A 26,391-nucleotide genomic window follows, 5' to 3' on the forward strand; every position below is an offset into this window, starting at 1 on the left:
AAAATCATAACATTATTAGACGCCAAAATGTTGCTTTGGTTATCACGTTCTCATGTTGCAATGGTTACTGTGTCAATCATCGCAATTTCATGACTCACAGGACTAAAATTCTGCGGATTCTCTCCCACATTTAAATGCAGTTATCACTCTTTTTAATTTACAGTGTGAACGTAACCACTGGTCCTCTACAAGCATGAAAAAATATATTATTTAGATTGTCAATAGCACTCACTTTAAGCCATCACTTACTTACCGCGTTCTGCACTCTCACTGAAACTCTCGTCATAAACACTGAAGTTGTCAGCACTGCACAGCGAATCTCTTATTTATATCGCGTCAAGACTTTGTTGTTTATGAGGAGATTTGCGAAAGGATTAAACTCGCGCTGATTCTGAACGTTTTGAGCGACTTCTCCGCATGGTGACTCAAAACGCCTCTGATTGGCCACTGTGTTCATGCGCTTAATATACATATCTGTGATTGGCTACAATGCTCAACACTGACACAACACAATGTAAGCAGTTTCGTTTCGTTTCGTTTTTGAATAATATTGTGTCCTCCAGTGCCCGGACTCGACTGTACTCGGCAAATTTTCCGAGTCTAAAATGTCCGAGTCCGTGTCAAGTCCGAGTACAAATTCGTCCGAGTGCGTGACAAGTCCGAGTTCATTAAAAATTGGACTCGAGACCGGACTCGAGTCCGAGTCCGAGTACCCCAACTCTAAAAATATGAATGTGTTTTTCTATTTATTGTTGCTAGATTTGTGTTGTGTCTGTACACATCACTGATCCTTCACAGTGACCTTCAGTGCAGTAACAATACATGACTCTCTGTTAATATTGAAAAACATGATCAAAATCAACAGCCTACTGCTTTCACAATTGTGATTTCAGAGTCAGAACTGTTTCCAAAATCTTCTTGAGAAGATCGAGAACATCACATCACAAGTGCTCTCTGTGACTGTAAGTATTCAAGAGAAAAATAATCAAACATTTATCAGTTATATAATAGATCATATATGATTGACAAAATAGTGCTGTCTTATTTGCTCTGTTGACATTTACTGTGACACTGTTTATCTGATCAATAAATTAGACTGTGACCAACATTTTGACTGTGGCCTTCAACGCTTCAGGGGAGATTTTAGAGTCATCTTCATCATCTTCATCATCAGTCAGCCCAGCTGAACTAGCCTCCTATGGAAACAGTATCTTAAAAACCAGTGAGAAACTCATCTCTACATTGGTGAAGCCGACAGACACGAGTGACAGTGTCAGTTTTGCTCTTGCTGTTGTAGGTAAGTGGAGAAACTGTTATTATTGATGATGAAACTGAGATTATATATGATATCAGGGAGTTTATATAGTCTAGACTCTAGAGAGCAGCGGTGGATCACAGGTGTCAGACGGTGAGGATGATAAATGCAGCTACAGTAACTATATAATTGTGAAGAATTGCAAATGTTTTAGACAGTGTTTTCTGCTCTTTTTGTGTCTTTTGGTTCAAAGTCATTCATCATTTGGTAGAAGCTCGTCACATTAGACACATGATTTTAAGGACATTTTGGACATTTGGATTTGGAAGCTAAACCAGTTGGGAACTGAAGCACTTGTACAGTACTTGATTATACAGTGTACTGTAAGATCTAACATTTGACCTCAAGATGACCTTACAGTTAATAGTGATTCATTTAATCTGCTAACTGAATAAATGTAAATATAAGTAAACCTGAAGGGTTCACCAGAGATGAAAATAACAGTAGTGAATATTCATTTTATTTGTTTGTCTTTTGTGCAAATTCAATGGAATTGGACTTTCATAAAAAAAGACAATAATTGTAAATAAATTAATATAGCACATACCTGCTTGTTTGTTTTTCATCAGAGGTTGAAGTCTTCATGGTTGGACCACAGGTCACCTTAGATAAAATCCCTCGACTTGACACAACAAATTCTTCTGTGGACATCGATCTCATTGGGATCGCCAAGAACAACATTGAAACAAGTATGTGAGATGTTTCTGTAGGTTTGAAACATTTTAGAAAGAGTTATCATCCCATTCCCACATAGCAACATTTTGACGTCCCAGATCCACTGCATAATTTATTACTGACTGTTATAATATTGCTGGATCTCATGCTGCAGTAACACAGGGTTTGTGATGTGATAATATTAATGATACAACACAACTGTTAGATTCCAAAGACATCAGTGAATCAGTCTATTTCATGATGATTATAAAATCATCAACAGGTAACCGTCATCACCTGATCTCATTTCACTTTAGCTTTTTTGTTGCTGCATATGTGTTTGACAAACACACTGTCACAGCAGCCAAAAAAGACAAAATATATAATAAGAGTTAAGAGCCCAACTAATGGAAACACTAATCACTGTTATGGTGACTTCAAATGAAACACCGAGTTAAAGGTGCTTTATGTAACTTTTCTACTAAAATTAATCCTTTTTTTATTGCCTGTGTGTGAAGGGGTTGTAATCTCACATTAACCCCCTGAGGTCGACGGTATCGCCGGCGATACCAGCTCGCTTTTTTTTTATCAGTGTAAAAGAAACTCATAAATACTCTGTTGACTTTGATTTTCCATAGGAGTTTCATACATCAATCGATTCTGTTAAATGTGTATTATTTTTGTGTATACTCACAATAAAAACAAAGTGTTGTGCTTTTTGCCAAATAAAGAAAAATAAACACGAAGCGAGTTCTGCCTTCTCTCTGCCAGTGTAGTCCATTCTGAAACGCGTCCGAAAATGAACAATAACTCAGCGAATACTCAGTCAAACAGACATACAGACACACAGGCATGAAGCTTGAATTCTCTTCTTTTAAATGAAGTAATTTATATAAAAAACAAATATTCTCATCTTGTGAAATCTGTATTAAAAGAGAGCGATTCCAGTCCACCTAATTACAGCTGATTCAGATGTAATGTGACTCCGCCCACGGAGAGCGTGCGCTATTCAAACGCAAATGGCTGAGGCAATCCGCGCAATCCTGTGAACGCCCCCATCAGCTTGAGAAAACACACACAAGTTTATTCAGATCATTACTTGTTCACACCGTCTTGCAGCGCTGTGAGGAATAATAATAATAATGGAAAATGTCCCTCAGAAGTGCGGGTATATCGAGGAGCGAGCTGAGGAATACTTGTAAGTTTTTTTCCTTCACGAATTTCTTCACGTGGGTTTCTGTTTAAGAATGAATGAACGGCAGAGATGCGCGCTGTTTACCACAGCTGGCAAAGACAGTTTAAATTTAAATCGCGTGTGTGAATGAATGATGATGTTTTAGCAAACTGTATTGCTATACTGAGATGAGTAAAAATCGACTGAAATATGTTGAAATAAAATGTAGGCTATTTGTATAAGCAACGTATTAAACTCAAATTAACAATATGCCCTAATATTTCATGAAAACAACGTTACAGTCAGGCGAAATATGAAAGTCTTGTTGACTAGATTTGGGTACAGTTTTTATTGTAGAATACTGCCACGTCAAATAAGCTTTTGTTTAGCAATTTCTAGTTCCCTTACGAGAACGTTCTCTCGTACTGCGTTGCAAACGCTATGGGAAAACTCCTTTTCTCGAGAATATTGAAGCCTTTATTTTAAAACGCATTTGCTACAGCACAGGCGAGAGCATCAGACCCACGTGAGTGAGCTGATAGGCTGTGCTGTGGGCAACTGCACGAACCAATGGCGGATAGACAGAAGCGCGCGAGCCAATCAGGGCGCTTGGCGCTCTGTCACTGTCAAGCGCGCGAAACTACACGTGACCATAACATATAAATACAGATAGAATCCGCCATTTGACAGATTTAATCTCCTTCAGCTCGACTCACCTCGTCGCTGATTTTCTCCGGTCGTAAGAAGCCCTCGTCGTGGAAAAGCCGTCCAGCGGAACAGCTTCGCATCCCGGCATCTCGCCAGCTGAGCGTTTCCCTGTGGCATCCGACGAAAAATTATATCCTTTTCATTGCATATTTATCTAAAAGAGCAAACCGCTGTTTTCACAGCGCGGCATAATGCCTCTCTCCATCTGTGAGAGCTGCGGGGTCTCCCTGCATGCATCCGACGGACACACCCAGTGTGCGGCCTGCCTCGGCCCTGAGCACGCCGAGGCAGCGCTCATGAAAGGCGGCTGCCAATTCTGCGACGGGATGCCTGTCTCCGTTCTCCGTTCAAGGCTGTCTTCGACGGTGACCGATTCCGCCCACCTTCCGTCTTCGGCGCCCCACGAGCCCCGTAGGAAGAAGCGGCGCGATCAGAGGCGTCCTGAGCGCGGTGAGTTTAGCGAGTGCACGCCGGGCCTTTCTCCTCGTGCCTCGCCCACGCCTTCTTCGCCTTTCCTGTTCTCTCGGAGCGAGCAGCGCCCCTCGTCTGAAGCGGCTGGACTCGTCTCTGTCGGCGCATCTCCGGATGACGTCGATGACGCACTTTCTATGGCGGCATCTGAGAGCGAGGATTGGTCGGGCTCCGCGGACCCCGCCCCCCCCTCTCAGCTAGAGTTTTCTGATACTCGAGCGAGCATTGACGCCGAACTTCTCCGTGTCATGTCTCGCGCTGTTGACGAGTTGGGACTCGATTGGCTTTCTCCAGCTGAGCCCGCCAGAAGCCGCCTCGATGAATGGTACCTGCCGGGGCGCCAGCAGGCCCCTCGTCAGCGCGCCGCTCCATTTATGCCTGAGGTTCACGAAGAGCTCACAAAATGCTGGCGCGCGCCCTTTTCAGCGCGAACGCGCTCATCCGCCTCTTCTACGCTCTCCACTGTTGACGGCGCTGAAGAGAAAGGATATGTGTCTCTCCCCCCACTGGAGGAAGCGGTCGCTGCACACTTATGCCCCCCCACTGCAGGTAGTTGGAGGTCTAAGACGGTGCACCCTTCTAAGCCGTGCAGAACTACTTCGGCCATTGCCAGCCGCGCATACGCTGCCGCCGGTCAAGCCGCCTCTGCACTTCACGCCATGGCGATGACGCTTCAAGCCTTCCAGGCCAAACTTCTCCGTTCCATGGATGAGTCAGGCCCGGACCCAGACACATTTAAAGACCTCAAGAGTGCCACGGATCTGGCACTGAGGGCCACGAAGACCACCGCTCAAGCCCTGGGCCGCAATATGGCCAGCCTAGTGGTAATGGAGCGCCACCTCTGGCTAAACTTAACCGAGATCAGGGATAAATCTGCCTTCCTCGACTCGCCCGTCACAGCCTCAGGTCTCTTCGGCCCATCTGTCAGCGGCTTCGCCGATCGCTTCACTGAAGCTCAGAAGGCTTCCAGCGCCATGAGACACTTTCTACCAAAGCGCTCCAGCTCAGTCCAACGGCGCCCCAAGAGCACGCCGCGACCTGAGAAAGTGGTGGCCCAGGTCCTCCAGCCCCGCCCAGCGGCTGAGACCAGTAAGCACATGAAGCCAGCGAAACGGTTCCCGTTCCCTAAGCGCCAGGGCCCGCGGCCGAAGCTGACGCTCGATCACGAGCCCAAGAAGCCGTCCTAACCGGCACAAAGAGGGGTCACTGTCCCGCTGCGGCCGGACCAGCCCCAAAAATCGCTCGACTACTGCTCACGGCTCCCTCTTCAGTTCAGGCGGCTGCAGCAGTTCTAAATGCAGTTCATGGGCCCGTCACGTCACGCACCCCTGCAAACAAACGCTGTTTTAACAGCGACCCACACAAAGCACAAATCGAGCATAATTTCTCACATGCATACATGTCAGTCCGAGCCCCCCACTCTGGGTGTTCCAGATATGATAATGCCTCTAGCTCTGCGGGCTCTAGCTTGGCAAGCTATCCCCGGAGTTTCAGTATGGGTGATGAACATCATAAAGCATGGTTACTCGCTTCAGTTCGCCCGCAGACCACCGCGTTTTCGCGCGGTTATACAAACCACGGTAAGGGGCACATTGAGTCATGTCCTCCGCACCGAAGTGTTAAGTCTGCTGGCGAAAGGGGCCATCGAGAAGATCCCCCCTTCTCTGAGCGAGTCAGGTTTTTACAGCCGATACTTTCTTGTTCCAAAGAAAGACGGCGGCCTGAGACCCATTTTAGATCTCAGACATCTGAACAAGGCTCTCATGTTACGGCCGTTCAGAATGCTCACGACCAGACATATCCTGACGCAGATTCGCCCAGGCGACTGGTTTTTCTCAGTAGATCTGAAAGACGCTTACTTTCACATTCAAGTGAACCCCCACCACAGGCCATTCTTGAGATTCGCCTTCGAGGGGCAGACATACCAGTACACAGTTCTTCCATTTGGACTGGCACTAGCGCCTCGTACATTCACGAAGTGCATGGATGCAGCTCTCTCCTGAAATGGAATGCGCATCCTAAACTACCTCGACGACTGGCTCATACTGACCCAGTCAGAGGCGGCGTCACATACTCACAAAGCCTGGCTCCTCAGCCATCTAGAATGTCTAGGGCTCAGGGTCAATGTTGCAAAGAGTGTTCTGTTGCCCAGCCAACGTATCACGTTCCTGGGAACAGTTCTCGACTCCGTACTTATCAGAGCATGGCCCACACCGGCCCGTGCTCTAACGATTCAGCAGCTCACGGCATCGTTCATAGAGGGCTCTCTTGTACCCCTCAGAACGTTTCAGAGGATCCTTGGCCTGATGGCCTCTGCATCATCAGTACTCCAACTAGGCCTACTGCGTATGCGTCCTCTTCAGCTGTGGCTGGCTCCTCTGGTGCCACCCCACGCCTGGCATTCAGGCCACTTGATTATCAAGGTGGACCAGCGCTGTGTTCAAGCCCTGGCCCCTTGGAAAAACGCCAGCTGGTACCAGCAGGGCGTAAGCATGGGGGTAGTTTCAGAGAGGAGGATGATTTCAACAGACGCCTCCAACTCCGGTTGGGGAGCTCTGTACGAGGGCAGGCCTGCCTCCGGCCTCTGGTCGAGCTCGGAGAAACGCCTACACATAAACTGCCTCGAAATGAGAGCAGTTTTTCTAGCCCTAAAAACATTCCTCCCATACCTGGCGGGACACCACGTATTGGTACGGACGGACAACATGTCGGTGGTCTCTTACATAAATCGCCAGGGCGGCCTCAGGTCCCGCAACCTGTTTGCCATAGCCTCACAGCTCTTGCTATGGGCTCACACCAATCTGCGCTCGCTCAGGGCAGCTCACGTGCCAGGCACGTTGAATACAGGAGCAGACATGCTCTCTCGGGGCAGAGTTCCCCCAGAGGAATGGTCTCTCCACCCTCAGACAGTTCTCCTACTCTGGGAGGTCTTCGGGAAGGCAGAAGTAGATCTTTTCGCCTCAGAAGACAACTGTCAATGCCCAATCTTTTTCTCAAAGAGCAGGGATGCGTTGGCCCACGACTGGCCCAACCTTCCTCTCTATGCGTTCCCCCCGGTCTCGATGCTCCCTCAGGTCATCGAACGGATCAGGAACACGAAAAGCGCAGTGCTATTAGTAGCTCCTCTCTGGCGGACCCAGGTTTGGTTCCCAGAGTTGATGCAGCTGTCTGTAGCAGACCCGTGGCCAATCCCAGTGAGGCGCGACCTCCTGACTCAGGCCAACAGGACAATCTGGCATCCCCGTCCCGACTTATGGGCCCTACATGTATGGCCACTCAACGGGTACCCCAGAACCTCCCAGAGGGCGTCCTGAATACTATAAAGGAAGCTAGAGCTCCGTCTACCAGACGCCTCTATCTCAGTAAATGGTCAGTGTTTTCCAGCTGGTGTTTAGCTCGAGACCTCGACCCATACACTTGTGAAGTACCAAGAGTACTGTCTTTTCTACAGGAGATGTTGGACGCGGGTCGCTCCCCCTCCACTCTCAAAGTGTACGTGGCAGCCATTGCTGCTTTTCACGTATTGGAAGCCGGGGCCTCCTTAGGAAAAAGCGACCTTATAGTTCGCTTCCTCAGGGGCGCCAGGAGGCTTAACCCGCCTCGGCCACCGTCTGTTCCGGCCTGGGACCTCTCCTTGGTCCTGCGGGCTCTTAAGGGACCTTCCTTTGAACCACTTCAGTCAGCTGATCCTAAGTCTCTCTCTCTGAAAACCGCCCTGCTTCTAGCACTGGCGTCAGTAAAGAGAATAGGGGATTTACAGGCGCTGTCTACCAGCGCTTCCTGTCTGGAGTTTGGTCCTAATGACTCCAAGGTCATTCTTAGGCCAAGACATGGATATGTTCCTAAGGTGCTCTCAACTCCGTTCAGAGCCCAGGTTATTTCTCTGTCAGCTCTCCCCTCCTGCGAGGAGGATAGCGATTCTCTCATGCTTTGCCCAGTCAGAGCTTTGAGAATTTATCTGGAGCGTTCGGCCTCTTTCAGACAGTCTGAACAGCTCTTTGTGTGTTTCGGGGGCCGATCCAAGGGCCTCCCGGTCACTAAAACCACACTGTCCAGATGGATAGTTGACGCCATTGCCCTGGCTTACACCTCACTGGGCCTCTCTTGTCCCATAGGTGTTAGAGCTCATTCCACGAGAGGTGTTGCCTCTTCGTGGGCTTGGTCAAGTGGTATTCCCATTGAAGACATTTGTGCGGCGGCCGGCTGGTCCGCTCCGTCCACATTTGTGAGATTCTATAATCTGGATGTCCCTGCTCTGCAGACATGCGTTCTTTCTGTCTAGACTCTGGCTCTGTGGATCCAGACTAGTTTTGAACCATGGTCACTTGGGTATTCCCATCTATAGCATATGTGCGGCGGCCGGATATCCGCTCCGTCCACATTGTTGAATTATAGCTTTAATGCCCTTGCTTGTAGCTACAGTTCTTCTGTCTAGACACTGGCTCTGTGACCCAGTCTAGTTGATATTGAACACACGGTTTTCACTTTGTGGGCTAAGTGACTGGCTCTGGCCAGATCCGATGAATTATAACTTTAATGTCCCTGCTTTGCAGTTACAGTCTTTTCAGTCTAGACTCTGGCTCTGCTGACCCAGACTAGTTTGATATTAAACACACGGCTATCACCTTGTGGGTTAAATGACTGGCTCTGGCCAGTCTTTATTACGGATAATTGATGGGCCCGATGTTCGGTCTCTTTTTATCCTGGCTATTCTGTACTTCCCGGAACTCTGGTGAGTCAGAGCGGCCAAAAGATTAATAGCACGGCGTTTTAAATGGAAACGTTCCCATAGCGTTTGCAACGCAGTACGAGAGAACGTTCTCGTAAGGGAACGTACTGGTTACTTTCGTAACCTCGGTTCCCTTAGAGATAAGGGAACGAGTACTGCGTTGCCTTGCCGTGCTATTTTTCTTATGGCAGGTTTGTCGCTTCAGTCGATTATACCTGTCAAATGGCGGATTCTATCTGTATTTATATGTTATGGTCACGTGTAGTTTCGCGCGCTTGACAGTGACAGAGCGCCAAGCGCCCTGATTGGCTCGCGCGCTTCTGTCTATCCGCCATTGGTTCGTGCAGTTGCCCACAGCACAGCCTATCAGCTCACTCACGTGGGTCTGATGCTCTCGCCTGTGCTGTAGCAAATGCGTTTTAAAATAAAGGCTTCAATATTCTCGAGAAAAGGAGTTTTCCCATAGCGTTTGCAACGCAGTACTCGTTCCCTTATCTCTAAGGGAACCGAGGTTACGAAAGTAACCAGTACGTTTTTAATCTAAGTTTTTAATCTAATCTAAGTTTTTAATAAAATAGCAAAACATATTTACAAGATAGATGTAAGCAAAATCTTAAATGGTCAATATAAGTCTTCTTCTACAGTAAATATTTACCATCATTAACCCATATTATCACATGGGTTAATGAGCTGATGAGTTGAATCAGGTGTGTTTGATTAGGGAGACAAAGAAAATGTGCAGTGTTGGGGTGCCGGCAGGACAGGTTTGGGAACCACTGGATTACAGCATAACCGAGATTCTACATATCTAGAATTTTAGATATAGTACAAAGGATTACTGTTTGAAAAAAAAAAAAAAAAAAGCGTTGTTTTAGGCACACACAGACATCAAGATCCAGTGTATGCATCTCAACAATGGTGATGAGCAGAATATACAATTAGGAAAAGGAAATTACTAAGATAATTAAGTTCATAATTTATTCATACTGCAATGCATGATGGGAGCCATTAATGAGTTGTGATTGGTGGCAGCCAGAGGAAAAGTTATTGTTACCATTGTTGAGATTCACAGGCTGATTATTGATGTCTGTGTTTCTAAATAAATTTATTTAAATGTCTTTTGATCAGAACAATGTTTATTAAATATTTTGGATTATATTAACAATACTGAAAATCATAGGTTGAAGAATCACAGAGCTGCTGTAATTATCAAGTTAAACCACATTTCTTAATAAGTTTGATTTTTCAGATCACAACATGATTATGTCTAAACATAACCAACACCATCAGATCACATTATTTTTTTGTTCATCTGACTGTTATAAATCAATAACAGCAGACAAACATAATTTAAAGAAAACATATAATGGTCAAGAGCCCAACTAAAGCAAACACCCATCACCATAATGGTAACTTACAATTTGTGATTTTCTCCTTCAGTGATTCTGCTTGTTAACATCAGGTGTCTTCAATAATGCTCAATCATAACTCAATTAATCACTTAATTATCTCATTAACTTTAACACTGCTTCAGTGTTCATTTAACACTCTGCTCAGAGTTTATATAATTCACACTTTTCGGTGTTAATTTAACACTGGGGATTTTGCTGTGTACTTCTCTTTCTTTGACACTAAACGACTGATTTATTGTTGCATCACTGCATCAACAGAAAGAGAATCATAATAAAGAAAATATAGTTCCAAGTGCCCAACCAAAGGGATCACTAATCGCCATCAGTGGTGGACAGTAACGAAGTAAATGTAATTCGTTACTGTACTTAAGTAGTTTTTTTGTGTATCTGTACTTTACTTGAGTATTTAAATTTTGAAAGACTTTTACTTTAACTCCACTACATTTCAAAGTCAAATATCTTACTTTTTACTCTACCACATTTTCAAAATCAGTCGTTCCTTTTTATTTATGAGTGGATAAAAACTTAACTGGTCAAACGAGCCACCAATCACTAGCCTAAAACTTGCGTGCTTTGTTTTGAACTTGCCTTGGCGCTATCTGCGTGAACCAGAGCCGTTATGAGAGTTGCGACCATAGACAGTATAAGGTTGATATAGGCTTGTTCGACTTGAACCGGAGCTGCACAGACCGATCCGTTTATGACATCGCGAGAGTGATTGAAAAGCATACAGAGCCGTCTACACTAGTACACTAATCGATCTATCTCGAGTCGCAGTATTTTAATATCATTCACCGAATGGTCTGTGCAGTGTGCAGCCGCTGTAATCTCGCCGCCGCGCGGTCACGTGATTCGTGTAGCTATCAATAGTTCCAAACAAATCACGTTGCCAATGATTTTAAGCGGGGCAGAGAGCAGCAGCTATTATTGCAGCAATTATCGGTAAATATTGACGCATAATGAGCATTGCTTATTACGTTGACACTAAAATTACTTGCATATAATAGCATTTTTTTTTTTTCTGGGGAGTAGCAGAAACACTGCATTAATACGTTTTGGTGTTTAATTTTGGAGGGAAATAGGCTGCTCCCATAACGTAGAAAAATAAATAAATAAATAAATTATATATATGTATAAATGTGTGTGTGTGTGTGTGTGTGTTTGTGTGTTTAATGGCATTGTGCAGGTTTATATCATAACATTAGGATGTTTATAATAGGCCTATTATAACTAGACGCTCGTGAAAAATATATACAGTAAATACTGTAAATGTATTATACCTTATGGGAACAGTCCCCTTCTGTCCAAAATTAAACACACACAAAATGTATTCAATTCAAATATATATATAATATATATATATAGACTAATTAATGTCATTTTATTAATAGATTGATGTGCCAAGAGTGACATTGGAGTCTTCACGTAGCCTGAGTTAAGCAAGAGTCTTGTGACAAAAATAATAATAGGACAATTATAGCCATAAAAAAATCATAGTACTTGGATACTTAAGTACATTTGAAGGCAAATACTTTTGTACTTTTACTCAAGTGAATGTTTATAGGCAGCACTTCTACTTTTACTTGAGTAATATTTTACCTTGAGTATCTTTACTTTTACTCAAGTAGATGGTATGTGTACTTCGTCCACCACTGATCGCCATAAATATAAATATTTTAGGAAAATCAAAATCTATTTATGAAGTCAACTTATGTTATGTTCTCACAAATATTTCAGTTGTATTGACAATTCAACATTCAAGATTACTTTGGGAAATGAGTGAATGCAAACAAAGACAAATAACTGCAGAAGTGGAGGAAATGAGTGAAAGGTCCATTAAGAATTTCCCTGCCTCAAAAACCACACTCAAACCAATCAATTAATCTTAACTTGGGTTTTCTGAGTAAATAAAACATAGTATGTGAATAGTACAGATTACTAGATTTTTACAATTAAGTTAAGACATTAAGTAAAGTTAACTAAAAAAGTTTTAGTAAGAACCAATGTTGGATTTTACAGTGTATTCTTATTTTTATGTGAAGGTGCCGGGTCAATTTAATACTGGGGATTTTGCTGGGTGGGTTACCACTAAGCCACATTTGCTTTTTTGATTATTATTGTTGTTATTATTGTAGTAGTTTTGTATGTAAGCTTCTGTGTCTGTCACACAGGATCAGCTGCTGTGGCTTTCATGAGTTATAACACAATGGAGAATCTACTGAAGCCCGACTTCTTCAACACATCAAATGACACGATTAAAACCATGATGTCCACTGTGATCTCAGCTACTCTTCCCAAAACCACCAAAACTAAACTCACCAAACCAGTCAACTTCACCCTCAAACACATCAGAGTGAGAGACTGAAATGTGCTTTTGTCCAATCTGAGAACTGATGAACATCTGAAAACATCTCATATTCAGTGTTGTTATATTTTCTGCATGTTCTTTCTTCTTTCTGCAGGAGTTTGACCCCGACGGTTCTCTGTCCTGTGTGTACTGGAATATCAGCGAGTGGATTGTAGATGGTTGTTCTGTTTTAAAGACCAACAGCAACTACACTGTGTGTTCCTGTGTTCATCTGTCCACATTCGCTCTCATCATGCAAACCAGCCGCCCATCAGAGGTACGAGAACATTTATAGTGCACAGTAAAAACTCCAGTGTTAAATTAACACTCCTGGGAGTGTATATGAGTCCACACTCAAGAGTGTTAAAGTTAATGAGATAATTAAGTGATTCATTTAGTGATGATTGATCATTATTGAAGACACCTGATGTTAACAAGCAGAATCACTGAAGGAGAAAATCTCAAATTGTAAGCCACCGTTATAGTGATCATTGTTTGCTTTAGTTGGGCTCTTGACCCTTATATGTTTACTTTAGATTTTGTTTGCCTGCTCTATCTGAGTTATTACTGCCAGATGAACAAAGAAAAAAAGTGATCTGATGGTGTTGGTTATATTATGACAATCATCATTTGAACTTGATCACTGAACTCATTAAGATCCTTATTTCTGACTTAGATTTATGTTGTTGGTTACAGCATAACTGTGATTCTGCATAAATATCCAGAATTTTAGATATAATACAAAGGATTTCTAAAAAGTTGTAAAAAAAAAAAACTTCATTTTAGGCACACACAGACATCAAGATTCAGTCTATGCATCTCAACAATGGTGACGAGCAGAATATTCAATTAGGAAAATTAAATTACATACACAATTCAGATCATAATTTATTCATACTGCAATGCATGATGGGAGCCACTGCAACATGCTTTATTATTGTCACCATTGTTGAGATTCACAGGCTGATTATTGATGTATGTGTTTCTAAATACATTCATTTGAAAGTCTTTTGGTCAGAACAATGTTTATGAAATATTTTTGGATTATATGAAAAATACTGAAAATCATATGCTGTAAAATCATAGAGCTGCTGTAATTAACAAGTTAAACCAAACTATCTCAATAAGTTTCGTTTTTCAGATCTCAACATGATTATGTCAAAACATAACCAACACCATCAGATCACATTGTCTCTTTGTTCATCTGACTGTTATAAGGGACTGTTCGTTATTTATTTAAGGGGCCACCGGAGGAGTTTTGAGATCTGTTGTCAAAAAAGAAATGACCCTCCCTTCGCCAGCAATAATTTTTTCTATGACCCTCCAAAATGATTGTGAAAAAAGGCATGACCCTCCCCGATAATTTATTGATTAGCCTAATTCTGTACTGGTTTGCGCTTGGCAAAGATGTTCAGATAGCCATTGTTTGTTTGTTTTTTAAACCATAAACTCTTGCTTTCTCATCTGGCTGTAACGACAGACCAAACCTACGATTCGGTTCGTATCACGATTTTTTATTTCAGATTTGAAAAAACAAAATCATGTTGTCGGTGCTGATGCGGTGTGACTCGTTCAACATGTGGGTGGCGTTGCGAATAAAGCATCTAAAAGCTGTCACAAAGAACCGGCAAAAGTAATGATTATTAATATGTCAAATATAGCTAGACATTTTAATTGTTTTTAATAAACAAGTGTTTTCTGTGTCTACTGCAAAGATGAAGTTGACGATGCGTCGCGATCTTCTCAGAACGTGCCAGAGAGAAATGCACATTTCATAAGCAGAAACAGTCTGTTTTCCTTCGTTTTGAATTGTTCTGCATGTTTAAAAGTAGACATTTCAAGCTTTCTATATATTTCTCATGTCTGTGAGGCTGAGTTTCGGTTCATTTATGAGACAAGAGTCCAGTTCACTCGCCCGCGCCTCCGTGTCATGATGATCTATTTTCTACTATATTTAGACTACTTCTTATTTATTAAATCCAGATGAAACATTGACTAAAATTAAGATAAAATTAATAAAAAAAAACGAAATTCACTTTAAAGAAAGGCTTTGTGCTTTCTGTTTGAGGTCTCTGTGCAATTTTTAAAGTCGCTTCAGAGCAGTCATGTCCGTGCGTAATGGAGAACTGTCACGTCCGTAACATTTTTTTTTTTCACATAAATGCAAACACGAAAAATAAAATAAAAATAATATAAAATTTAATTTTCTGTGGAGGCCGATCTTTATTCATCCAGTGGGTATATATATTTTGGTTTGCAAAGTGTAATTTATAGAATTACTAAAAAAATATTTTGCCACCTAAAAGTTAAAGATTTTTTTGTGTCACGTCACATGTGTATTTCCCTCATATTAAATATAAAACGCATGTGTAGACTGATATTTTTCTAATGTCTTGACTCCTTTCAGACGTTTCAAATAAATGCATTTTCTGAGAATTTTATTTTAAGTTTTGACTGCAAATGTCACGTCCATTCACTGGAATCGCGCAATTTTAACGAATTTATCCTCAACTAGTTTTTGTGGTGTAGCTAGGTCTATGTATTTTATGTTAACTTAAATAATAGCCTACTAATAGTGATTTAAAGATGTGGTAGCGCTGCGAAGATCGCGAGTCGTCAACTTCTTCTGTCTAGCCGACACTGACATAAAAAATAGGCTAACTGTTTTATTAGTAAACAATTAAAATGTCTCCTGCTATATTGAACATATTTGCATGTTCCTTACAAAACACTGACAGTGGGGCTTTTGACCGTTTTTTTTTTTTTTTTTTTGAGCAGCTACGGACAAATTATTACGACACACACACACACACACACACTATTGATAAACAGGATTTTTTTTCGTTGCTTTTTTAATACAATAAAAATGTCATTTAATTTATTGTTTAATAAAATTATAAGCCTATTATTTTTAGTTTATTAACAGCAACAACAGCTGTAAAGATGAAGTTGACGATCGCCATCTCCGTATATAGAGAGAAATGCACATCATTACATAACCAGAGAGTAGCCTATTTCTTTTCGTTTTAAATAGTTAAAAATACATTTCAAGCTTTCTTAAGATATATTTCATGTATGTGAGGCATATGCTGAGTTTCGTTAAGTTAGGATGAGATGCGCTCCTGTTTACGAGCAGTGCAACTGACCACGCGGGCGCCTCTATGATTGTGTTGTCTGCTATATTTGGTATTTGGCAATTGGTTGATAAAAAAAAATATTAAAATTAAGATACAATTTATACAAAACGAAATTCACTTAAAAAAAACGTTTTCTGCAAAACAAAACTTAATTAAGTGGTCAAAATTATGTCTGACCCGCTCCATGTCTCTCAATATTGCGTATACTCGTGTGTGCGGTTCACTTTTCATAATCATCATAGATGAAAAAATAACATTATATTTTAACAAAAATGAAACTAAATGAGCTTATTTAATGGTAACAACACAGTAGACCTACAGACTCTGTATTTGTACAAATTGCTGCACATTCATTTTATTCTGAATTTTGCACACACACGTTGAAAGGCATTTGTTTGTGCATGCATGTAAAACATCTGCAACCAGGGCCGTGCAGAGACCTCTGGAGGGGCAGGTGCTCAAAGTATAAAAGGGGGCACATGGAACAAGGCTTTAAATAGGGCTGTGATCAAAATACAGTAACAGGGTTTTTACAGCCTCAAAATGAGGCGGAGGTGGTAAAAATCCTAATAATGTATTTTAATAATAAGATAATTAAATTTGTATTTTTTTGTAGATCATCATATAGCCTAATGTGTTTCCCACATTATTTTTGTTGGTGGAGCTTGGTATCTGTAGGGGGGTCCGGGGGGAAGAAAATTTTGTACATTTTAAAGATAAATTCATTAATTTGGTGCACTTTGAGTCACCCGAATCCACTGTTAAAAATAAATAATCCACCCGCAAAACCGCCCATATTCTTTGATTTAAATATCTGCATCTGATCATCACATTACAATTATTCAAATTCTCAGTGTTAAGCATGATAATATGGTAACATATCACACTGAAGTAGGCTGATTTAAAACGAACATTTATTTAAAATAAAAGTTCTTCTTTTGGCAAAATTGCATTTCCTTAATAGCCTAAACAGAGGCTTTACTCCCTTCAAACTTAAATTGTCAATGTTTCATTACATCACTTTGAAAACACTAATTTTTTGTACCTTTTAAAAAGGGCATTTTTCCACTAATTTTATTAAATGTATGCTCCATCTTTCATTTCAAATTCTCAAATTTGATCAATATATTCAATTAAAATAATAAGACACTAGGCGCTGTTACCAATCAAATTAAATAATTAACATTGAAAAATTATAACTGTATTAATTTGGATTATTTTAAATATTTTTGAATATACAAATAAGGAATGTTGAAAAGAATGATACTTTATAAAACTAAACCGCCAGTAGGAGGCGGCAGGCGACCGTCTTAATGAGCGAGTCATTGAGTCATTCATTCAAACGATTCATTCAAACGGCTGATTTATTCAGAATGAGGCAGTTTATGAATGGGTAATCGAATCTTTGACTCAACCGATTCGTTCAAAATGCTGAATCATTCAGTAATGCAACAAGTGTTGCTGTGAGATTCGCGATGGTTCTGCAGTGATCTTTGTTTGGAACTATTTTCGCTGCTGAAACATAACAAAAATAGTCATTGCGTCTAAAATGTAAATGACTTAATTTTAACTATTTGTTTATTGACTTGCTATGAAATCAGTCTCGGTTTCAATCTTGATGGCATTCAGGAAAACAGTTACTTCTATAGCCTAACCTTACACACAGCAATATAAACAACATCTCTGCATGCTCTCTTCACGTCGTCCTTGTAAAATAATAATAAGTAAACGAACATCAAAATCACTTCGCTGAGAATGAAACGCCACTTACCAGCAGCCGCAGATTTGAAGACATCCTCTGGTAGTGCGCATAGCCGCGCGAAAAAAAAAAAAAATGTGCGTGCAGCGTGAGGAATGAGGTGAAAGGTCATCATGTGGGTCATTTTATTTACGGCTAAATTATTATTAATTAATTAAATAAATATATTTGTTTGACAGGGAAGCTGTGTGCAAACAGGAATATATATTATTTTTCAAAAATAGAAAAAAAGCACCCCAGAAAAAAAGGGCACTTTCTCTCCAGGAATAAAAAGGGCAGGTGCTCAAGCCCCCTTTGATGTCTATGTGTGCACGTGCCTGTCTGCAACATTTATCAAGTTCACTGATAATTATGCGTGCATTTATTAATTATTATCTTAATGAATAATGTAACAAGGACGAAGCATGTAAACTGTTTGTTTAGAATTTGGATCGATCATCGCAAATAGATCCGAATGAAGAAACGTACAAAACCATAGGCTATAGAAAATGGGTGGGCCCGGACCTAAATGAGTGGTACCCCAATGGTAGCGCCGCGGCTGGTGGTAGCCCTACATCTTACACATCGTGGAAACAAAATAAGAATGGAAACTAAAATATGCATTAGGCCTATCGCCCTACAGCGCACATTCTATCAGCAGTTCTGGCGCCTCAGTCCCAATACTGTTAAACTCGACGTACGTTCACATCACATGTTAATGCAGCGGTAGAGTTACACTTACAGGACACTGTGCACTTAACAACAGTTCATTATTTGCTTGTGCTTTAAAGCTTTGCCGGGTAAACATTTCTTTGGCATTCTGTTCTGACATGATGCACTTTTTCTAAGTGCGAACTGAAGCGCACACTGTCAAACAGCGCCAAACTGGATTTTTGTTGGGTCAGACCCATCTGATATCGAAGGGGGGCTGATAACGCGAGATCAACATGGAGCTAAATGGAAAAAAATAGCACCAAACAAGCCACTTTGAAATGTTGCTGTTTTAATGAATATAAAATTTGGGTGACCCTCCCCTCAACAAAGAATAAAAAGACATGACCCTCCCCTATTTTCCTCCGGTGGCCCCTTCCATAAATACCGAACGGTCCCTAAATCAATAACAGCAGACAAGCAAAATTTAAAGTAAACATTTAAGGGTCAAGAGCCCAACTAAAACAAACACCCATCACCATAATGGTAACTTACAATTTGTGATTTTCTCCTTCAGTGATTCTGCTTGTTAACATCTGGTGTCTTCAATAATGGTCAATCATCACTAAATTAATCACTTAATTATCTCATTAACTTTAACACTCTTGAGTGTTAATTTAACACTCATATTTTAACACTTTACACTCTTGAGTGTGGACTCATATACACTCCCAGGAGTGTTAATTTAACACTGGAGTTTTTGCTGTGTGAGCATTGAAGAACAGCACAGATTTGGCACTCATGTACTCTGACATGTTTTCTCAGAGCGACTCACTGCTGGAGCTGTTGAATTTGGTGTGTGTGATCGTGGGGCTGGTGTTCTTCAGTTTGGCCCTGTTGACCTTTGCCCTTTGTCAGTGGAGTCCTGGAGTGAATAATGTGGCTCGAATCAACCTCTGTGTGAGTCTTCTGTTGGCTCACCTTCTGTTCCTGCTCACACAACAGTTCCTGAGCCTCATACGCCCTCATCAGGTGAGGATGATGAAGGAGCCCTACAGCTCAGCACAGTCTCACTGAGAATCATCATAACCGTCTCTCATGATCTCCAGGTGTTGTGTGCCGTGATATCAGGTGTGCTGCACTTCCTCTTTCTCTCCGGCTTTGTGTGGATGTTCATTGAAGCTGTGCTGCTCTTCATCTGTGTGAAGAACCTATCACAGATCAGCTCCAAAAAGAGGGAGGTGCTTAACAGTGGATTCCTGTGTGTGATTGGATATATGGTTGCTCTGGTTGTGGTGGCCGTGTCTGTCGGGCTGCTTCCTGAAGGATACGGCAGCGAACAGTGAGTTATTGTTGTTGTTGAGTTTTTAAGTTCATTTGATTTTGGAATTAAAGGGAATTAAAGCAGCTTGGGGCTTTTGTGACATTTCTTGTCTGATAAAAAATTTGTTTACACACTGTAAAAGCACAAGTTTAAAAAGACTAAAAAACTCAACACCAGACATAGTATTTTTGACAAATTCATTCAGTTCTTATATTATGTTTCCTCTAAACAGTTGCTGGATTAAAATGGATAAAGGTTTTATCTGGAGTTTTCTGGGTCCCGTTTGTGTCATACTAGCAGTAAGCACATTTCTTATTTCTCATAATTTAATTTATATTAAAGGGAAAACAAGGTGATTAATTATTATTTTTCTACTTTTCAGTTAAACATGATTCTCTTCATCAACATCATCATCAGTCTGAGCTCAACTCTCAAAAATCTGAACGCTGAAGTTTCACAGATGAAACAAACCAAGTAACAAACATTCAGATTTCAAACACTCCATAGAAAAAAAAAAAAAGTAGTCAATAAATACACTTTAACTCTGTCTCTGCAGGATTATGGTATTTAAAACACTGGCTCAGTTTGTGGTTCTTGGTTGCTCCTGGATTCTGGGTTTCTTCACTAATGGCAGGAAGGAGCTGGAGATCCTCTTCCTGATCTTGAACTCCCAGCAGGGAACCTTCATCTTCCTGGTCTATTGTGTCCTCAATAATGAGGTCAGATATCACTCAATTTACCATCATATTCCATGAAAGACTGTAATTACAGTTGTTTATTACAGTTGTTTTCTTATTATAGGCAATCCATGACTTTTATAAAGAAATGTCAGAGGCAGTTGTTTAATCTGTTACTACTCTTCCGTTTCCTTCCTGTGACGCAGTGTTAAAATGAGCAAGTGTCAGAAATTTAGATAGCAACATTGTGACCCATTGTGATTTTGTGACAGAATGTTCAAATGAGTGAAAAATATTCAAACTCCAACTGTCAGAATATAAATACAGAAAGTCTTTGATATGTCTGTCTGTCTTCATGCATAGCATTACTCCTCTCAAACTCAAACTTTCACTCTATTCAGAGACAGTATATAAAAGTAAAGTATCGGTAACACTTTATAATAACGTTCAGTTGTAAGTCATAAGTGGTTAGTTAATTATGAACTAATCATTTACAAAACATTCATAAATGATTAGCAAGTAATATACTAACATTTTATGTATGTTTTGTAAATTCCGTTACAAGTCATTTACAAGTGATTAGTAAATGATTAACTAATTATTTATGAAACATGAATATGCGTTTCATAAATGTTTAATAAATTGTTATTTTATTGTATGTATGTAGCAATTAGAGGGTGCGGAAAGTGTTGTAAATGCCTTGTATACACGTACAGATAATTTGTAACAGGTAAGACATCATTCGAAGATAACATTCGTAGATCTTATGCCTTATTGATTCTTGAAGTGTTAATCTACGAATGATGTGTAACACATGTACAAGTGATGAATAGTTTACACTTTAGATTAGGGGACGCAGAAAGTGATGTAAATGATTTATTCATGCGTTTACACATCATCTATAACAGGTGTTGAACACTGTAGTGTGTACTGCAGTGTAAGTGCTGACTGGTGAGGGTATAGACAGCTGTCTCCTCTGAAACACATGGAGTCTTTAACCACTGTGCACCTGATGTGAGCAAAACATACAAGAAAATTAATATCATTTATTAAACATTTATGAAATGCATAGTCATGTTTTGTAAAAGATTAGTTAATCATTAACTAATCAATTGTAAATGACTAACTGAATCTAACATACATTAAATAATTAACATATCACTAATTAATAATTTATGAATGCATAGTCATGTTTCATAAAAGATTAGTTAATCATTTACTAAGCACTTGTAGATGACTTGTAACGGAGTTTACAAAACATACATAAAATCTTAGTACACAGCAAAATCCCCAGTGATATGTGTCCACACTACAGAGTGTTAAAATTAACACTGAAGCAGTGTTGAAGTTAATGAGATAATTAAGTGATTAATTAAGTGATGATTGGCCATTAGTGGTGACACCTGATGTTAATAAACAGAATCACTGAAGGAAAGAGAAAAAACAATAACAGAAAAAAGAGAAACACAAGAACTACAACTGACTTTGAGTCATTACACATTGTTGCACTTATTATTACCAGTTTGACTCTATTTCTGTTATACATCGACAAAAGTTCTTGAGATTCAACAGAAGTTTAGACGGTAATGTTTTATGGACTTTTTCTTTTCAAGTTACCATTATGGTGGTCAGTGTTTGCTTTAGTTGAGCTCTTGACCCTTTTCATTTTGTTAATATTAGTTTTTCTCTGACTGCAACAAACGGTCTGTACGATCAAATTAGGCTTGCAATGTTTTCAGGAAACACAGCCGAAGTCATAGATTCTCTTGCCACAACACATATGCTCTATAAGCACAGAGTTGGAGCAGCCAGAGAAATACTAATGTTAAATAGTAAAGGGTCAAGAGCCCAACTAAAGCAACCACTGACCACCATAATGGTGACATGAAACAAAACATTCCATAAAACATTACCATCTAAACTTCTGTTAAATCTAAATAAGACCGTGTGTAGATGTATGACAGAAATAAAGTCAAACTGGTAAAATAATAAGTGCAATAATGGCTCGAAGTCAGTAGTTCTTGTGTTTCTCTTTTTTCTGTTCTTGTTTCTCTTTCCTTCAGTGAGTCTGCTTGTTATCATCAGGTGTCACCACTAATGGCCAATCATCACTTAATTAATCACTTAATTATCTCATTAACTTCAACACTGCTTCAGTGTTAACTTAATTATCTCATTAACTTCAACACTGCTTCAGTGTTAACTTAATTACCTCATTAACTTCAACACTGCTTCAGTGTTAATTTTAACACCCTGTAGTGTGGACACGTATGTACACTGAGGAGTGTTAATTTAACACTGGGGATTTTGCTGTGTAGGCCTATATCAGCATATTATTAATGTTTTGTAAATGATTAGTTCATCATTAACTAACCACTTAAAAATGACTTACAACTGAACGTTAAGTGTTACCGGAAATTCCACTGTGGTTGATGAGTTTCAGAGATTAAATGGATGTCATGAAGTCACTCAGCTCCTCTCGTCTCATTCTTGTCCAGGTCAGACAGCAGTTCAGGAAGTTCTTCAGATGTCTTTGCTGTGTCAAACAACACTGAGGACTACAGCAATCACGATCAGGAAATAAAAAGTGCCATTATTATACGGGTATTTTATATAACAGAGTGAATGTTTTGGGAATTTGAAATTCATAATTCAACTTGAATGATAGGAAAACATGTAATACGAGTGTCTTATTTTATAGCTGTTAATGTTATTGATGTAAAGCTCTTAAATTTTATTTAGTCTTTTGTGAACAGGATTTTTTGGTGGAGGGTGAAAAGTATATGTATAAACAACAACAACAACAACAATAACCAAAAGCTGTTTCATGTGTGCATGGTGAAGGGAAATAAATGAATTTATATTCATAGTTGTAAAGTTATAAATTTGTCAATCTTGCAAAAAAATATTTTTGTTTGTGAAGGTCGGAAAGCTGTTTCTTTTTGTAAGGATCCATTTTACAGTACAACTTTAATTGTCTAGTGCAAAATATGTCATAAATGTATTTTCAAGAGGGAAGGCCACAGGATTTATTGGTATACTGATATAAATTTAAATGTGCAACTAATGTCTCATTCAAATTAAATCTGTGTCTTGAGTTTTTGTATTAAAACACGTGAATTTTTTTTTGCTTTTGTTCAGGTCACATTCACACTTTCCTGTATTATTCAAATACATTTTTTTTTTTTTTTACAAAATATTTTAATTTATCAAAATGATAGTCAAGGTCACAGGCTCAGTCACCCTCAGCACTACACTTCCCAGAATCATTCACCACCTGCACACACTCCTCATCACCTGCACACACTCCTCATCACCTGCACACACTCCTCATCACCTGCACACACTCCTCCATCACCTGCACACACTCCTCCATCACCTGCACACACTCCTCATCACCTGCACACACTCCTCATCACCTGCACACACTCCTCCATCACCTGCACACACTCCTCCATCACCTGCACACACTCCTCCATCACCTGCACACACTCCTCATCACCTGCACACACTCCTCATCACCTGCACACACTCCTCCATCACCTGCACACACTCCTCCATCACCTGCACACACTCCTCATCACCTGCACACACTCCTCCATCACCTGCACACACTCCTCATCACCTGCACACACTCCTCCATCACCTGCACACACTCCTCCATCACCTGCACACACTCCTCATCACCTGCACACACTCCTCCATCACCTGCACACACTCCTCATCACCTGCACACACTCCTCCATCACCTGCACACACTCCTCATCACCTGCACACACTCCTCCATCACCTGCACACACTCCTCCATCACCTGCACACACTCCTCCATCACCTGCACACACTCCTCCATCACCTGCACACACACCTCCATCACCTGCACACACACCTCCATCACCTGCACACACTCCTCATCACCTGCACACACTCCTCCATCACCTGCACACACTCCTCATCACCTGCACACACTCCTCATCACCTGCACACACTCCTTTATCACCTGCACACACTCCTCATCACCTGCACACACTCCTCATCACCTGCACACACTCCTCATCACCTGCACACACTCCTCATCACCTGCACACACTCCTCCATCACCTGCACACACTCCTCATCACCTGCACACACTCCTCCATCACCTGCACACACTCCTCATCACCTGCACACACTCCTCCGTCACCTGCACACACTCCTCCGTCACCTGCACACACTCCTCCGTCACCTGCACACACTCCTCATCACCTGCACACACTCCTCCATCACCTGCACACACTCCTCATCACCTGCACACACTCCTCCATCACCTGCACACACTCCTCATCACCTGCACACACTCCTCCATCACCTGCACACACTCCTCATCACCTGCACACACTCCTCCGTCACCTGCACACACTCCTCCGTCACCTGCACACACTCCTCCGTCACCTGCACACACTCCTCATCACCTGCACTCACTCCTCATCACCTGCACACACTCCTCATCACCTGCACACACTCCTCATCACCTGCACACACTCCTCATCACCTGCACACACTCCTCATCACCTGCACACACTCCTCATCACCTGCACACACTCCTCATCACCTGCACACACTCCTCATCACCTGCACACACTCCTCATCACCTGCACACACTCCTCCATCACCTGCACACACTCCTCCATCACCTGCACACACTCCTCATCACCTGCACACACTCCTCCATCACCTGCACACACTCCTCCGTCACCTGCCCACACTCCTCCGTCACCTGCCCACACTCCTTTATCACCTGCACACACTCCTCCATCACCTGCACACGATCCTCCATAACCTGCACACACTCCTCCATCACCTGCACACACTCCTCATCACCTGCACACACTCCTCCATCACCTGCACACGATCCTCCATCACCTGCACACACTCCTCCGTCACCTGCACACACTCCTCATCACCTGCACACACTCCTCCATCACCTGCACACACTCCTCCGTCACCTGCACACACTCCTCCGTCACCTGCACACACTCCTTTATCACCTGCACACACTCCTCCATCACCTGCACACACTCCTCATCACCTGCACACACTCCTCCATCACCTGCACACACTCCTCCATCACCTGCACACACTCCTCCATCACCTGCACACACTCCTCCGTCACCTGCACACACTCCTCCGTCACCTGCACACACTCCTCCGTCACCTGCACACACTCCTCCGTCACCTGCACACACTCCTCCGTCACCTGCACACACTCCTCATCACCTGCCCACACTCCTCCGTCACCTGCACACACTCCTCCATCACCTGCACACACTCCTCCGTCACCTGCACACACTCCTCATCACCTGCACACACTCCTCCGTCACCTGCACACACTCCTCATCACCTGCACACACTCCTCCGTCACCTGCACACACTCCTCCGTCACCTGCCCACACTCCTCCGTCACCTGCACACACACCTCCATCACCTGCACACACTCCTCCATCACCTGCACACACTCCTCATCACCTGCACACACTCCTCCATCACCTGCACACACTCCTTTATCACCTGCACACACTCCTCCATCAACTGCACACACTCCTCCATCACCTGCACACACTCCTCCGTCACCTGCACACACTCCTCATCACCTGCACACACTCCTCCGTCACCTGCACACACTCCTCCGTCACCTGCACACACTCCTCCGTCACCTGCCCACACTCCTCCGTCACCTGCACACACTCCTCCATCACCTGCACACACTCCTCCATCACCTGCCCACACTCCTTTATCACCTGCACACACTCCTCCATCACCTGCACACACTCCTCCATCACCTGCCCACACTCCTTTATCACCTGCACACACTCCTCCATCACCTGCACACACTCCTCCATCACCTGCACACACTCCTCATCACCTGCACACACTCCTCCATCACCTGCACACACTCCTCCGTCACCTGCCCACACTCCTTTATCACCTGCACACACTCCTCCATCACCTGCACACACTCCTCCATCACCGGCACACACTCCTCCATCACCTGCACACACTCCTCATCACCTGCACACA

At 41.9% G+C, this 26,391-nt stretch overlaps 1 protein-coding gene across 1 annotated transcript; it reads left to right on the forward strand.

The window, feature by feature from the left end:
- Positions 1-478: 478 nt before the first annotated feature.
- On the forward strand, positions 479-23,444 carry LOC308688864 (adhesion G protein-coupled receptor E3-like). Its single transcript, XM_081362305.1, has 12 exons — positions 479-514; positions 894-962; positions 1,096-1,297; positions 1,885-2,004; positions 12,635-12,816; positions 12,926-13,087; positions 19,162-19,368; positions 19,446-19,678; positions 19,893-19,959; positions 20,043-20,134; positions 20,217-20,379; positions 22,836-23,444. Exons 4-12 carry the CDS (start codon positions 1,899-1,901, stop codon positions 22,890-22,892), a joined length of 1,269 nt encoding a protein of 422 aa, XP_081218431.1. The 5' UTR covers positions 479-514; positions 894-962; positions 1,096-1,297; positions 1,885-1,898; the 3' UTR covers positions 22,893-23,444.
- Positions 23,445-26,391: the final 2,947 nt, after the last annotated feature.

The sequence above is a fragment of the Scardinius erythrophthalmus genome (genome assembly GCF_964197995.2).
Source record: "Scardinius erythrophthalmus genome assembly, chromosome: 3".
NCBI lineage: Eukaryota > Metazoa > Chordata > Actinopteri > Cypriniformes > Leuciscidae > Scardinius > Scardinius erythrophthalmus.